This window comes from Callionymus lyra, chromosome 6 (genome assembly GCF_982586985.1).
Source record: "Callionymus lyra chromosome 6, fCalLyr1.hap1.1, whole genome shotgun sequence".
NCBI classification, from domain to species: domain Eukaryota; kingdom Metazoa; phylum Chordata; class Actinopteri; order Syngnathiformes; family Callionymidae; genus Callionymus; species Callionymus lyra.
The window spans coordinates 22,524,817-22,541,561 of record NC_141823.1 but is presented as its reverse complement, the minus strand read 5'-3'; the positions used below and the strand labels follow the sequence as shown (position 1 = coordinate 22,541,561).

The 16,745-nt window shown below is 38.5% G+C and overlaps 1 protein-coding gene across 1 annotated transcript in view; it reads left to right on the top strand.

Moving 5' to 3' along the window:
* itga11a (integrin, alpha 11a) overlaps positions 1-16,745 on the top strand; it is a 38,036-nt gene that overhangs the window by 14,916 nt on the left and 6,375 nt on the right. The window contains exons 6-21 of the mRNA XM_087794299.1: positions 76-203; positions 861-1,009; positions 1,079-1,223; positions 1,698-1,863; positions 2,812-2,882; positions 4,723-4,867; positions 6,053-6,201; positions 7,529-7,672; positions 10,301-10,504; positions 10,723-10,853; positions 10,947-11,113; positions 12,861-13,000; positions 14,187-14,297; positions 14,368-14,453; positions 14,541-14,751; positions 14,820-14,918. Coding sequence (XP_087650425.1) covers positions 76-203; positions 861-1,009; positions 1,079-1,223; positions 1,698-1,863; positions 2,812-2,882; positions 4,723-4,867; positions 6,053-6,201; positions 7,529-7,672; positions 10,301-10,504; positions 10,723-10,853; positions 10,947-11,113; positions 12,861-13,000; positions 14,187-14,297; positions 14,368-14,453; positions 14,541-14,751; positions 14,820-14,918 — 2,246 coding nt within the window. The remainder of the gene's footprint in view (positions 1-75; positions 204-860; positions 1,010-1,078; positions 1,224-1,697; positions 1,864-2,811; positions 2,883-4,722; positions 4,868-6,052; positions 6,202-7,528; positions 7,673-10,300; positions 10,505-10,722; positions 10,854-10,946; positions 11,114-12,860; positions 13,001-14,186; positions 14,298-14,367; positions 14,454-14,540; positions 14,752-14,819; positions 14,919-16,745) is intronic.

Here is a 16,745-nt window from a genome sequence, read left to right as displayed (position 1 = left end):
GTATATTGTCTAATCATGGTTGATGTTAGGACTGTCAAGTCTTTAGCTCTGAACTCTCGTTATTTTTTTCCCCAGAGTGCGAGACCTACATGGACATAGTGATTGTACTTGATGGTTCAAACTCTATCTACCCCTGGTATGAAGTGCAGGCCTTTCTCATCAACATTCTTCAGAAGTTCCATATCGGTCCAGGTCAAATCCAGGTGAGGAAGACAAAATGATCTGACACATGCTGCCACTACACTTTTTAGTTTTTAGTCTCATTTTATTCAATGGGATGAGTCGCAGTTGACAAATAACTTGATTTAAAGTATATATATTGTGTTTGTTTATTTAAAATAATATTAATACCAATATATGTCAATAGACAGTTTGTATTTTAGATGTCTTATGACAATTTACATTTTCTTTGTGTTTATCTTGTGTGGAAAGATAAGTGCTTGCTGTGACATTAAGATATTGGATATATATTGTTTTGAATACACATAAATAAATACAGGTCATTAGCTCACATGCCAGCATGAATAATACTATTTTTTAAGAATTTTAAGAGATATGCAGTCAATCAGTATCCTGATTTATTTGTAAAGTGCTTGACATAATAATGATGCATACTTGGAACCAGAAGCCCATCATTATAAGTTGATCCAAAGTCCAAAGTTTTCCAAAAAACATTTCAATAAAGAAAGAGGTGATAGTGGGCAACATTTTGAAAGTCAAGAAAAAAAGATGTATTTAGACCCAATAAGTGTTTGTCACGTCTTTCAAAAGTTATCTTATAACTCCTACCTTCTACAAATATGTTGTATGACTCGAGTCCATCACGTCTAATCTATCTAAAATGTGACTTGACATTTCAGGTTGGCGTTGTGCAGTATGGGGAGAAGGTTGTCCACGAGTTCAAACTCAGTGACTACAAATCCGTTGACGAAGTGGTGAAGAGAGCTCGCAGTATTCACCAGCGCGGCGGCGAAGAGACCAACACGGCGCTTGGCATCAACACAGCGCGGTAAAAGAATTTGACGCCATCATTTGACGGCTCTTCTGTTTGCTAACGTTCCCCTTGTCAATACCACAGCGCTGAAGCTTTCAAACAAGGGGGTCGTCGCGGAGCCAAGAAAGTGATGATAGTGATCACCGACGGAGAGTCACATGACAGTCCAGACCTTCAGCAGGCCATTGAAGAGAGCGAGAAGGATGGGATCACACGTTACGCTGTCGCCGTGAGTTTGCATTTCTTCTTTACTTTGGCAACCGTTACCTGTTGGCAGGTTCCTTGGTTTCCGTGGTGATATTAAGAAAATGATTTCATGACCTCATCTGTCGAAACACATCTTTTGACATCTAAGAGAAGACGGAAAGCCAAGAAACACTTTCAGCCACAATGTCTTGAACATATAAGCGTTAAGAAAAGTGCAATAAAAGTTGTCAAGGATCCCGTCCAAACCTCATGATTCCGTATTGCCTCTGGTGCCAATAACCAATGGCACACTTAATTCCATCAGCGGCATCAGTCCTTCTGAGAAACACGTCTGATGTCATTTAGTCGTGAAAGAAATGGTTTTGTGTTTTGCTCAGAGTAAATAACCAAAGACGGTTGAAGATATGTTCAGTTCACGAAGTTCATTGTAACCCATAAGATCACCAAACTTTAAAAAAGTGATATGGTCTTCAACTTTTTATATTTATATATATAGGTGCTGGGTTACTACAACAGAAGAGGAATCAACCCAGAGGCCTTTCTCAGTGAAATCAAGTACATCGCCAGTGACCCAGACGACAAACACTTCTTTAACGTCACGGATGAGGCCGCGCTGAAGGACATCGTCGACGCTCTTGGAGAACGCATCTTTAGTTTGGAAGGTGAGATTCAATATTTCAATACTAATGCTAACATTCGTAAATGAACATGAAAAGAAAAGTGCGTCATCAGACTTTTTTTACATCATTATTTTACCCTTCTTTCTATATCTATATCTATAAAACATTTGGATTTAATTCTGGTTTGCAGCATGTTTTTGTCGGATACACAATTGCTTGAGTCTGGAAAATCAAAGTAAAATTCTTCAGATGAAAATTACTTGAATCCTGAAGTTGCTGAACGACATGAATAAACAGCACATTCACCTTTTATGAGCATCAAGTATTAACAAAGATAAATACAATGTATTTATAGAAGTCCAAAATAAGAGTAATGGGACACAATTAAGAGAACTCGAATTTTAGAACACATTAATCATACGGACTGATAACAAGGGAAACTGCAGATTTAAGACGAAAACCAGGAAAACCACACAACAAAGGAAAACAAAATACAAAGTGATCATTGAATAAACAACTAAAACAAGATTCTTCAAGAGTAGAGCTGGACCACAATTAATGGTTTTTCGCGTCTGGTATCCATTCAAACGTTGCTTTAACAGGAGCGCTGCCATTTAAGTACGTTTTAAGAGAGAAAAAGCACCAAAAGAGTAAAGACGTTATTTAAATAAAAGCAGGAAGGAATGACATCAAACTATTATGAGGTCGCAACACAATCAATGGAAAAACCTAAAGTGTATTCATGCTTATCAGATATGTCTGTCTGAAGAGCAAAAACACTTTAATCTATGTTTCTATTGTTGGTATTTTCTCCTTAAAGTTCACATAGTTGTTGGAAAACCGCCATAAAACGATCCAAAAGAAAATAGAAGACGGTTTCAAGGGAAGAAAATAGGCTTCAATGCTCTTTTCAGCTCCTGCTTTAGTGTTGTTTAGATATCAATTTTCCCTGCTGTGTAAAAAGTCCAACTGACTGACTTGTTTATGCAGGGACCAGTAAGAACGGAACAGCGTTTGGCCTCCAGATGTCCCAGGCCGGGTTTTCTTCGCACAACGTGGAGGTAAGATGCACTGTTGTTCCCAAGCTGTCTCCCCCCAGCTGTCAAAATGCAGAGCAGCACACATTGTCTTAATTTCTGACACGTCATTACCCTTCCTCGGAATATGCCATTAATCACCAATCAGCCCTTCTGCGGCTGTCTGGCTGTGTGGCCCTAGAGCTTTAAGGGGTCCTGATTTAGGATCCCCTGACGGAGAAGACAGGCTTTTTTTTCCACTTCAAGCAACCGGGGATGGGAAATGAGACACCACATGTTCCCCAGGGAAACATAGAAGAGAGAAGCGCAGACACATCATGACAGTTTTTCAGTGGAATCAGTTGTTTATTTCTTTTCTCCCTAGAAGTCAGAGTCTGACGTGACCGCGCTCTGTCTTCAGTGATGGATTTCGAGCCATATTTTACTTGGCCGTTTTTAAGATTGGTGCTTATTTGAGAAGTTTTTTTTTGGTTGCTTTGCTTCCAGGATTTGATTTTGTGTGTAAATACACAGCACACTATTTATCAGGACTAATGCAGAAGCATCATAAGCATGTATGTGGCTGGAAAATTGCAAATGCTTTCCATGATGTCAGTCAAACACCATGAGGGGACGAGAGCTTAATGATCATAAAGCTAGGAGCCAAATTATTTTCTTCTTAACTGGCTGTCTATTCAAACCATAGAAATCCCTTTCCCTAATAATAATTTAACATTTATTCATAGTTTATCGAATAAATAAAAACATTCTAGTCTTTACATCAATACTTTTATGTGAAAATCATTTTCATTTATAAATGTTGTATTATTATTTTTACGTAAAACTCTTCACCGTCACAGACCTGAGCCTCAAATCATCTGTTCGTACTAAAGCCGTCTCAAATGTCTGCCGTTTTTGTGGTTTTCTTTTTGTCTCCCTTCACCTCATCAGAAACGGCTGTGCCAGTGACTTTCCGTTTTTCCAGATATGTCAGTAATGGAGCTTCGTCATATCAAGTAGTTTCCATGTTGAACATCGAATGTATAAATCAATAAACTGCTGATGCTTTATGTGTTATTCAAAGATTGCAGTTGACCACCCAGTTTGATAACTACACACAGGCCGCCTGCAAGTTCATTTAAATTGAGACCCCTAGCTGTGACCGAGTGCAGTCCGCGAATGTTTGTGTGTTGATGTCGACCCACTCTGGCATCTTCACAACCAATAAAGCCTCATTTCCTAACCAGAGCAAAGCACATGGCAGAGTAGCATGCCTGCATGTGCAAATGCAATAGAAAAGGGTTTTCGGGTTGTTTTGAGGTTTCATTCATTCGCCATGGAAACCAGTCTGACCAAAACAGATAACCACATAACGCCACTTACTGTCAGAGGACGACGCGGTCCAAACTCGGTGAGCACACAATTCCATTTTGTAAGAAGAAACTGGAAGTGAATTTGGTGAAAGGGCGAATCGTGGAAAATGTGTTGTCGGCATATTGTGTACAACAGGAGGAAAAAAAAAGTGCGCACATTAATGACAGCAACCCTGTAATTACAATGTCAGCGATACACAGTAGTTGAACCACAGAATATAGAAAAATCCCCCCTCTCTTCCTGTGTGTCTAAAGTTAATAGAGGGTTTTGTTTTATTTTTGTAATAACAAGCTGTAAATCTCCCATGATTCAGGGTGAAATAGTCATTAGCTTTTTAATTTCATCACACCATATGGTTTCTAATTCAAGTTGGAGGAAATTGTGGCGACATTTTTAACTTGAGTTTTATAAGCAAACGGCTCAATTACAGCAATCTATGATCTAATCAATCAATCCAAATGATTCATTACCTCGTGCAACATCTCTAAACTTTTATTCCCATGGACTACAGGATGGTATTCTGGTGGGTGCTGTCGGGGCGTACGACTGGAATGGAGCCGTGCTAAAGGAAACACGACAGGGAAAGGTCGTCCCTCTTAAGTCATCATATGCCCAAGAATTCCCTGAAGAACTCAAGAACCACGGTGCCTACCTGGGTAAGTGTCGCAGAAATAATTTACTTAAACATTTAACGGTTAAAGATATATATTAGCCACTCAACTAAAAGATCCTGTTGATGGTATTTTGGCCTTTTCTTAGGCTAAATTTTATTTTAGTGTCACCATGTTACTGGGTTTTATAACTGGATATGCAAGACATTCATCCGTCTTTCATAGATGATTAAACTAGACACCTAAACTTACATTTGGTTTAAGTTAAGTAAGCATTTAAATATATTTGTTTCCTCGGAGTAGATTTGAACCTGAGGGGTTGTTCCATGCTTTAATTCTGTTCTCCTTTAACAAGCCACTTACAAAGTCTGTCCTCCCAAACCATAAACTTCTGATTCGATCCAGTTGTTGTGGTTTTCCTTCTGACCATTTCCTTTAAATTCCCTTATCACAGGGGTGGGCAATCAAATATTCTAGGGGGGCCACGTTATCACACCGTTGTGAGGAGCTGTCAAGCCAAAAGACAGACAGAAAAATATATATCTACTTAAGTAAAATCTTGCTGTTAGTTAATCTTAATCCACGAAACTGCAATGACACATAACTTCTCTTCTATGAATAAACCCAGCTTGCCCTCATTGCACCCAAAAATCAAACCCTATCTCCCGCCACTCTTGCAAACCTCTGCTATAACCATCACGGACTCGTCTCAGAGCTGATCCTCCAGTGGAATCTGTTTAAGACTCGAGTCGAAACATGAGCTAGAGGGATAGCTGTGCTCAGGGAAAAGGGTCTATGGTGATGAAAGACGAATGTGGAAAAGAATATCAGGATTATGTGGATGTTTTTATGTGTGTCATCAAAATAGGAGAAGAGAAATGTTTTTTCTGAACGCTGGTGATCGAAATGTTACGCTTTTTTTACAGGGTCAAGCACTCGAGTCAAGTGTAATACAAGGCTTCAAATTAACAGTTAATAAAGCTACATGGTGGGATCGTGGTTAGTCCTGCTGACTGTGGGGTTTTTCTGGTGTTTTCCATCGGCCCAGAAAAAGACAGAGGTTAATTAGTGAAGCTAAAGAGACTCAGTGTGAGGTGTGACCTCACACTTTGCAATAATGAATGAGTAAGAAAATAGAGGGATAACGTTCAGATCAATCCCAATTATTTGAATGATATTTGATTTTTGTTATTGTTGAATAAAAAATAACATTGCTTGTCATCCAAACAGGATACACTGTGACATCTGTGGTGTCGTCAAGAAATGGTCGTCTTCTGGTCGCTGGAGCTCCACGATTCAACCACACTGGCAAAGTCATCATCTTCACCCTGAAGAATTCTGGGAATCTCACCATCCTACATTCCCTCAAAGGCCATCAGGTAGATCAGTTTTGAGAATATGCTCATTTAGTGGTGAATATATGTTCATCACTCACCCCTGACTGGATCGACACAGAACATCATTCTTGCTGTCAGACTCTTCACTGGCTCCAAATTCATCTTCTTCAGAATCCTTGTTAATGTTTGATATCGACACTTCTAATTGTTTGAAAGCTTTTGCATGATTTATTTCGGATTAATGTATCGATCTTGCCAATGGTATCATTTAATTGGATACAGCTAGATTTGCAAGCTAGCATACACAGTGAGTAACTTTCCCGGACACAAGACAGCACTATTTAAAGATGCACAAGCCTCAGAGATGAAAGAATCTCACTCCCTAACAGGAATCGTCCTTTGAAGCGGATTTGGAAGTCCGCTCTACACTGATCACTGGCAGGACGTCTGAGACGGCAAGACTCAGCAGCTTACATTGTAGTCAGCGACGGTCCATTCAGAGGAACAGATGTTTTTAACATGAGAGTTTCTTGATCTTTCAACTTATGAGGATAAAAAAATATAATATGCAGATGTTTCCTAATATGAAAACCAATAGATGATGTTCCATTCAGTGACAGATCCAACATTCTCTTCGCCAATATCCCACATTCTGAACTTCTATAAAAGTATCTCACATTTTTAACAACCCCACATTTCCTCATTGTTTGTAACACTGAAAGAGGAAAATATCTCATTTATTCTGGTTCAAGAATCGTATAAAAAGAATGTATAAATCTGGGTCAACATTTCAACAAGATGACGCAACATTCTCAGTGCGTTTATTTACATTTAACGGCAGGAATATGTTCTGTAAAAAGCCTGTTCAGAGAGTTCACTTTATTTAGGTCTTTATGTATTTAAAATGAAAAAAAGTTCTTCAGTTTCTGCTATTTCAAGTTTCAATCATGTAATCCAAGATCTACATCAAGAAAGAAATTTGGGGTACCTCTGGCATGTTTTTGGATAATTCCCGGACGTATCTTTGGTGATACTCTGGGTACTTCCAAATGGAAGGAAACCAAAGGAGAATCCTGAACAACACCAGGCGGTTTCAAGGGAAAGGCTTCTATGGGCCTTGAGCTGTGGTTCTTTAATTTTGTTGGATTAATTGGATTTATTATTTTGAAAGAAAAATGCCACTAAAACCTGTACACGTACATAAAAGTACATCAATTTACATATTTGGTTTAAGTCTGAGAAAGAAATCTGGCTGAAGAGACTTTGGGGTTTTTGGGACTGTCAAACTAAAGTCCACTTGTCTAGTACACTACTTCCTCCTGACTTATTACTGAAGTCTTTTCTTTTCTTGACCATTGTATCATTTAAGATCGGCTCCTATTACGGCAGTGAGATCGCACCCCTGGATATCGATGGCGACGGCGTGACCGACAATCTCTTGGTGGCAGCGCCGATGTTCTTCAGTGGAGGCCTGGAGAAGGGGAAAGTCTACATCTACAGAGTCACAGAGCTGGTGGGTCGACACGCTCCACAAATACACAGTCACAGACCTCAGACTACAACAGTATTAATCACGGTCGGTGAGCACCTGTTCAAACTCCAGACATAGACGCTTCTTTCCAAAATAACTCCGCTGACACAAACAGAACCAGACTGACACATTCCAGTTCCACAGTTAACACTGGGTGATATGCTGTGGAAAGACATGTGGCACATGGTCTTATCCAGATCAGATTCACAGATCAAACACGGTGGTGCCAGCCTGTTGCCTTTTGTTTGTGGAAACCTACTCAACAGAAAGGCATTCCCTTTTTAAGCCCGTTCCCAGATAATCATTCAGAACTTTCCCGAATTTCCCAATGTTCCAGGTCTGTCTCGATCATCGGATTAATAAAAGTCCTCCGCTTTATTGAAGCCACGGAACAGTCGCAGTATAATGTCTTAAAATGACTGTGTGCTCCAAACCACATCTGAAGAGTGAAAGTTTAAAATAGGAACACTTTCTATAAAAATGTTTATGTCATCATCCATTAAGGGCATATGTGTAGCAGAGGCTGCACATTGTGGTGGGTTCAATTGTTACTGCTGGACTATTTTGAAGGTTGTCATGCACAAACTTTGTTGATCTGCTGAATAAGTAATCACATCCTTTCAATAAGATGTTGCGGTTAAATGAGTTCTCTCTGTTGGATTAGTGATCATTAGAGAGCCTCACAAGATCTAGTTATACAAAAGAGAATCTGATTCGTTACATAGATTTTTCTTTCAAGTATAGTCGCCTAACAAAATAGGTGTACATCTACTACAACAGATAAGAGCAAACAGAAAAGATAATGTATATATATATATATATATATATATATATATATTAGGATTGATATGTGTAAGAGGATGCAAACCTAAATTACCAAAATATAACATTAGATTTTGAGAGAAAAGAAACATACAAATATAATGATGTACATAAGATAAATGAGAAATTAGGTGATTATTTAGTTTTTCAACTGAATGACAATAAATATAGCTAATGGTTTAAGTGATCCATGAAAACTATGACACAAAATTACAATTAATAAAGAATAATGAGGGCCACGTCTTGTTTCTCTTTTTTAAGAGGTCGTAAGAAGGATTTGACAGTTCAAATGTAATCCAATTTTCTCCTCATTAGAATCATATAATTCAGCTCAAAACAAAAATAAAAGTTGCTAGAAAGTTACGTAGCTATTGAAGAGTTTGGCTCTTTCCAGCCTAATAAACCAAACAGCTGTTTCCATTCATTTACTTTATCAAATTCAGTCTTTCCCTCTGAGAGAGACATGCTGCCCTGACACTGATCTCACGATGAACAAGTAGTTTTCTCTCCTCGCTGCCAAGACCAACTAAAAACGACACCAGTTTAACTTGTGCTGAAGACTCGTCTCACACATCCACAGCCAAGCGTAATATTACAGTATCTGGTAGCAGGTCAAAACTAACATGCAACACGTTGATGATCTGCTCTTTAACTGACTCTTCAAGTCTGAGAATGACCCGTAAAAGCCTCTGCAAACACCACGTGTTTGTGATTTCAAAGCCTCCGAGCATATTTTCCAACCAATCTCCCTCACCCCAGGTGGCACGAAACCTTCGTTCACGTTAGTTTTCAACTTTTTCAGGAGTGATCTCATGTTTTTCCCGTCAGCTGGTGGAATGGCTTGAATGACTGCTGATGGAAAAGTTGGTACTTTTTCTTCCTGAATGACATTTAAAGTTGGAAAAATAAATTAACACTGATTTCTTAAGCTTTTCTTGAAACAAAATGATTTAAGAATTAATGTTAAGTTATGTTTTTGATAAATATGCTCCTTTTTTATGATACTACCAAATAGTGCTTGTATTTTTCTTCTTTAATATCAGATTATTTTCTTTCCGTTCATTTCAAAGTAAGTTAGGTCAATGCTAAATCACCAACTGTTTTAAGATGACTCACATTTTGAGAAGAAATTTGGGCTGTAAATGTACTTACACGGATGATTAAGCAAAGAAATTACAAAAATAAGTGGCGTTACTGCAGAAATTTTATATCTGGCTTCTCAGACATGACACTGCTCAACTACAACAAATATAGAGACGTAAGTCTGATCCATCGACTTCACTAAAAGTGTCTTCTGTCCCGTGAGAAAGGCATCTAGTAGATCCACTCTAAGTGTCTTTTGAAAGGATTAAAGTGACACTGATCTGTAAAAACCTTGTGTCACTTGTGTTAATTGTAAAACCTTTTCATGGCTTACACTTTTGTAGATTTACATTTAGAGTTTTTATTCAAAACACAGAATTAGTTCTCAATATTAATTAGTTTTTTTTATCAAATAAATACCTCTTATTATTGTATACAATACTCTTTAGGATGCATGTGTGTGTGTGTGTGTGTGAATGGTTTTTTGAGGCCTCTCACCCTAGGTAACTGGGATAGGCTCCAGAGCCTTCCGTCCCAGTTAAGGGAATTGGTTGCAAATTAATGAGTAACCATCAGTAACACACCTAGTCAGTAAAAACTATCCCTAAATTAGTTTGTTATGACCTTTTTTTTACTTCAACACTGTACATTTACAGGTCAAACTTTTCTGAAATAAGTCTTGTTTCATTACTTTATGTTTTTCAGAATCGTTTCATCCTGGAAGGCTCGTTGGAGATCCACAACGGCGGCCAGAACGCTCGCTTCGGTTCGTCTCTGGCGCCAGTTCCCGACCTGAACGGCGACGGCTTCAACGACCTGGTGGTCGGAGCTCCTCTGGAGGACGAACACAAGGGAGCCATCTACGTTTTCTTCAGTCAGCACAATAGGATTCTCCGCAAATACAAACAGGTGACCTTTTGTTCGAATACATTATGAGAAATTATAAAATGATTAGTTTATGTTAATAGAAAAAATAAGTAAAAAATTGTTTTCAAATGTTTTAAATATTAACGTTGTGGTAATTTAATTTACATAGTGGTGTAAACAAAATAATAAAATGATTTAATAATTTCAATTGCAATCTTAAAACCAAGGGGAGATGAAGTTATATCATGTTTTTGTTTCAGAGGATAGCAGCAGCAGATTTAGCCCCCGGCTTGCAGTATTTTGGCCGCAGTATCCACGGGATGATGGACTTAAATAATGATGGTCTGGTGGACTTGTCTGTTGGTTCTCTAGGAGCTGTTGTTCTTCTCTGGTTCGTACTCCTCCATGTCGTTTTTTACTGTCATTGGAAACATCTAATAAAAATGCTAATGTTTAGCTCTGAAGTAAATTCGTTTCTCACCAGGTCACAGAGTGTCGTCCGCATATACGCCAGCGTCAGGTTCGAGCCCAGCAAAGTCAACATCTTCGTGAAGGACTGTCAGAGAGGTGGCAAAGACGTGACCTGCATGTCAGCAATAGTGTGTTTCAACATCACCGCCAGGACGGCCATTGCTGCCACACAGGAAATTGGTAAGTCAGCAAAAATAATCGTCTTCGGTGGAAAGACTCAACACAGTTTTCCTGTTTAAAGTATTCACATTTGAACCACAATAATCGACCTCAGATTCAATTGACTTCAGATTTAGAAAACAAGTCTATTTTGAGTTGGATTGAGATGGCTTGTGACTTTATAAAACATTTCAGATATTTGACTGAACTCAAGAGAACCAGAACAGCTACAATGATTGTTTTGTGGTCCTGCTATTGCACGTTTTATTGAATAAATATAAAAAGGATATTTAATTTCTGTGACTGCATAATTATCTGACTCAAATATGTCAAAGTTCTGAAAATAAACTCAAGAACGGATTGTGACATTGAGTAGTTTATAGGAAATAGTTTTCCCCCTCCACATAATCACCTCTCAAACATTCCTGCACCAGATTGTCTTCTGTTTTAATCATATAAGTTTGGAAATAGAAAAGGTTTGTCATATTTTACAGATAAAGAAATGGTGTTTTTAGTCCATAGGTTAATGTAAATAGGAGAATGGTTAATGGTGGTTGAGATTTTTCAGTGTGAAGGTATCAAAGTGTAAAAGTATAAAGTGTCTGAGTCTATTAAATGGCTGTGAAATGTTGCAGTGAACGGCTTCTTTGCCTGCAGTCATAACAGACCGACGGATTACTGACTTTCCAGATCGGTAGTCAAAACCAATCTTTTATCTAAATCAACAAGTTGGCAGGAAACCATTTCTAGCCAAAACTCTTCTTCCATGACATTTCATTAAGTCTTGATATAACTTTTAAACTTCGATTAATAACAAAATATATAAATTGATATTTATAGAGATCCCAATGTTGTTGCTGCTATTAAGCCCAGACATTTTGCCTGTGAGCAGGTTTCTCTGTCCAGAATCTTTGAAAACTGTCTCAAAAACGGGTGTGAAAAGCTTGTCTGTCGTCTGTCAGGTAGATATTTTCAGAAGCCAACCTGCTTGTTTTGAGATATAAGATTTCAGCTTCAGTGTCAGGGAGGGGAGTGTGTTCCTGCTTAACCTCTTGAGCCTCGACAGCTTTATCAAATCATGCCCTGAAGACGAGCGGAACAAATCCTGGCCTACAAGTCTCTCTACAGTGAAGCACATTGATCCGATTATTCTTATTGTTTTGTCTTGTTAGTGATGAGCAGCAGATGTTGCTGCTCTACTGGCTCAGCAACGGAAACAAATATAGACATTTGTTCTGTGTTGATCGGTTTGCTCATCTAGACACATCTAAAGTATTTACAAGTAAAACAAAGCAATTAGATTAAATTAAAGATTATTTCATATGTCACTTTAAATAGTTATTCTAACTCAATTATAGATCTATCTCAAAGAAAATTAAGTGTCAGAGTCCAGAACTCTTAACAGTCACATATTCATTTAATTTATTCTATAATGCGTCGAGAACAAGGTGTTCAAACGTTAAATCGTTACGCCTCTGGTGCTTATTTAACTAGAACAAGTAGGTTTGGCTTTGACCAACTCCTGTGTGGGTTGTGAGTGGATTAAGGAAAATGTTGAAGGATTTCGGTAGTTGAGTGATTTGGTCACACATTTATGATGTGCTAAACTAAATGCTGCGCCACGTTGCTATTTCCGACCATGTAATTTCCCGAGAGATGCCAATTAAATGGCACTTACCAAATCAAGAAGTGGTGACTCGAGGAACTCTCGAGAAAAAGTGGATGCTTTCACAAGTTCTTAATACCTCATCACTTCTCATGTCTCCAGGGATCAAATACAACGTCTCCATCTTGGAACGACGCTTTAATCCTCGCGCCGCGTTGGATAACCCGAACGACATGCAACTTCAGAACGCTACTCTTCATCCTGGAGAGGAGACTTGTCGACACATCTACTTCCATGTCATGGTAAAATGTTTTACTAATACATTAATGCATGTTTTTGAATGTTATATTCACATCTAAACAAAAAATATTGAATCTAAATTATTCATAGTTATAGAAGGAGGGAAAGTCATATCACGTTAAAAATGAATGGTTACTGTTATTTATTAAATCGTAATATATATAAGATATGTTTTTAACTATACTACTAAATATACTTTTTGGCTCTTTCTTGCCTTTAAAGTATTTTAAGATAATGTAATTAAAGGTATTTATATGACCCACATAGCAAATTAAATTGCTAGCAAATTACATTTATATTTATATATTAATTATATTTATATGTTGAATAACCGTTTCAACGTTAAAAATATGTTGTTTAATGAACATTGGTTGAACATAAGAAGGGGGTATTTGTAGCAGGAATTTGAATATCTGTGACAAGTTGACACAGAGCTTGATATCTATGTAATGCAATTCATATACATGTAAAACAACATTGATTCGCTGTAAGAATAGGTTAAAAATTTAACGTTGTTTCAATGTTGATCGTAGCGAGTGCTTTCAATGTGGTTTCAATATGAGTCATCTGACAATTTTTTTTAACCTTGATTCATTGTATTTTTGTTATAGTGTTTATTATTATTGAAAAAACAATGATATTCTTCCCCTATCAACTGAATTAGCTTATGTTAACTTGCTTAACCACTAAGTACTTCTTATAAGGGGAATCTTACTTCAGTTTTTTTTTTTGTTTTTTTGCAACCATCAAGAGCATTTTTAATACAAGTTATTGTCAATGCAGCGCCCGGTACTAGATGGATAGATTGAGTTTATTAATCCCTCTGGACAAGGACACAAAGATTAACGTAGAATAAAATCATCCTTTGACTCTGCTCCTGCTACCAAATTCAGAGTTATAAAGTCTAATAACACGAGTAATGAATGAGTCCCTGAGTATATTAGTGTTGCATCTGGGAAGAAGCATTCGTGCGCTCCTGCTTCTCTGCTCACCGATAACAATATTCAGAGGATGACTGTCATCATCTATAATGGACAGTAGTTTCTCCAGGGATCTCCAGAGATACTACATGTGGTCTTTGTTCAACAAAGCATTTAAAAATGTAACATTTCGATGTTTCCTTTTTGTAATTATAAATCACCTTAATCGACTGACAATAAATTCAATTTTCCAAATGTTTGCTCTCAGGAGACGTCGGACTACGCCCGGCCCATCGTGTTTGCTGTGCAGGTCGGTCTGCAGCATTCTGAAGGCGCACCAGTTCTAGATGACGCCTGGCCGACATTAGTCAAAACTGAGGTTGGAATATTTAACACAAGATTGTGTTTAAATACGAGGAAGTCTGTTAAATATACAAATCTTTTATTAGCTGCCCTTTTGGAACGGCTGTGATGAGGACGATCGATGCATCCCTGACCTAGCACTGCAGGGTATGACGGACCTGATGACTCGAAGGTAGATAAATACACACATTTCACACACAAACAAGTAAAAATATTTACACTGAAACTAAATTGAATGTATGTTTGTTGTCTATGTCAGTCAGTTCTGTTCGCAGACTCTACAATCTAGCAGTGTTTTCTGCAGCCGAGACAGCGACGAAGAGAGAGAGAGGTCAATGCGGGTCATAGAGGGCAACAGGAAGAAGATGGTGGTGGACGCACGCTTGGAAAATAAAGGAGAAAATGCCTACAATGCCCAGCTCAACATATCCTACTCACAGAATCTTCATTTCTCAAGCCTGATCGTGAAGGTGGGTGAACTCTCTAGGTGATGTCGAGAGACGGAACGACCTCACAGGTCATGTGTTTCTTCACGTAGGGCATCTCTGACATCAAGATCGAGTGTTACATCGAGGACAAGCTGAGGAACGAGAAGATTTGCAACGTCAGCGCTCCATTCATGAGGGGTCGGTCCGAGGTAGGGATTAAATATGGTTTTCAGTAGTTGAATTAGAAGGTATTTTGAATTATATATTTTCTCTTAAGGCCAAGAAAAGTGTTTAAAAGTTGAGTTTCAATCGCAGACATCACAATTGAGATCACCAAAAACACTTTTTCAATTTCTTCTCTGTTGCTTAACCATCAATTTAACCCTTTTTTGTTTTGGTGAAAATCAAGAGCAAGACTATTTCCCCACATTTTCCATAAATATGACCCTCAAATAATTCATCCTGAGTCACAAATCTACATGTTTTCAGTCGCGATGTGGTGTAAGATACAAAAAACAAACTTATATACCCGTCCACAGACATGTTTTGGGGAAAGTGTCGACGATAAACGTGAACTGTTTAACCAAAACAGTCGCCATCGAGGCTCTCGAACCTTTATTCGGGACACATAGTGAATAATAATTTAATATATTGGACCAGACACCGACGCACTTTCAAGAGAAAATAAAAAACAGTGAAGACCCGACATCTGTTTGAGATTCTGCGCACAAGAGGACACACGGTCACTGTAACAATAACACGTTGCTGAAACATAAAACCTTTAGTGCAAAGTCTTAAGAATTCCCGGGAAATGAGCCATAATAACATATGCAGGTCTTGCCGACATCACTCACGCAGTTACCTTACGCAAACTCTTATCCATGCCAAGATTGAGACGACAGAAAAGACTTTTATATGAGAGTCAATTAACATTTATTTTAAGCGGTTGTCGACCAGGAAGCGACAACACAATCATCTGTATCTCCTGCTCTTACGACACATCCATCCCGAGTTAGTCCCATGAACCAGGTGACCCTGAATGAAAAGTGTCCCGTTCTCATCTGTTCCTCATTCTCCGCCGTGCTGACTCGGACCCTTTTTTCACTCGCTTGTAATGTCAGGGAAATTTACGGGGGACTCTAATGTCCAGAGCTTTTAAGAGTATTTTTATTTAGTTTTCAGGCGGGTGATGTTTGAATGATTTTTGAGTGGGGGTTGACGCTGATGGTGCTCTTGCGTCATGCAATTAAAAGGTATTAAAGGGAAAGCAGATGAGGTTTTCTGTCCTTTTTGAAGTCTGCTAAAGATCCAGTGCCGTGCTGGTGCTGACTGGACGTCTGGAGATAGAGAATGGAGGTGATGTCATTGAGCCGAATAAGCAAACATCGCCGAGCACGAAACCAACACATGTCCAAGACGCAGCCGTTTATAGTTCAATGGATATTTAAAGGCAGCAGAGGAGATGACGGGGTCGATAGGACGTTTGAAGATGGTTCAGAATATAGCAACCTCAAAAACCATTTTATTGGATCGTTAATTGTCAATTCTATTTACTTTAAAGTGACGTAAGACATTCTGTGGGGAGACCGTGCTTCTCTTTCTGACCGTGGATTCCCGAAAAAAGTCTTTAGCCAAGTTCATCGTTTACAGTTACATTCTACGAAAACACACAAAGAAACTTGCAACAGTTTTGCAACAGTTTTGGAGTCGGAGGTCTTTGATACAGTGTGAAACAATAGACGCGGATCGATGTGTGGCTTCACAAAGGAGCAGCTTCGTGCTTGGTCTGTATTTCCATGTTTCAACTACTTTGGCACGCCATCATCACATCCAGCCACAGACCGTCACGACTTCCAAACCCACTGCATGTATGCAAATATTTGAGCTCCTTCTCTTCTCCCGTTTCAGCTGCCTTGACCTCAGAAGGAGCTGCTCAGTTTTCTTGCAAAACAATAAGCGTTGTGAAAATGACACACACATTTTTAGGATTGGGAATGGAGTAGAAGCAGTTTAATGGGAAATTGTGTCTGAAGATG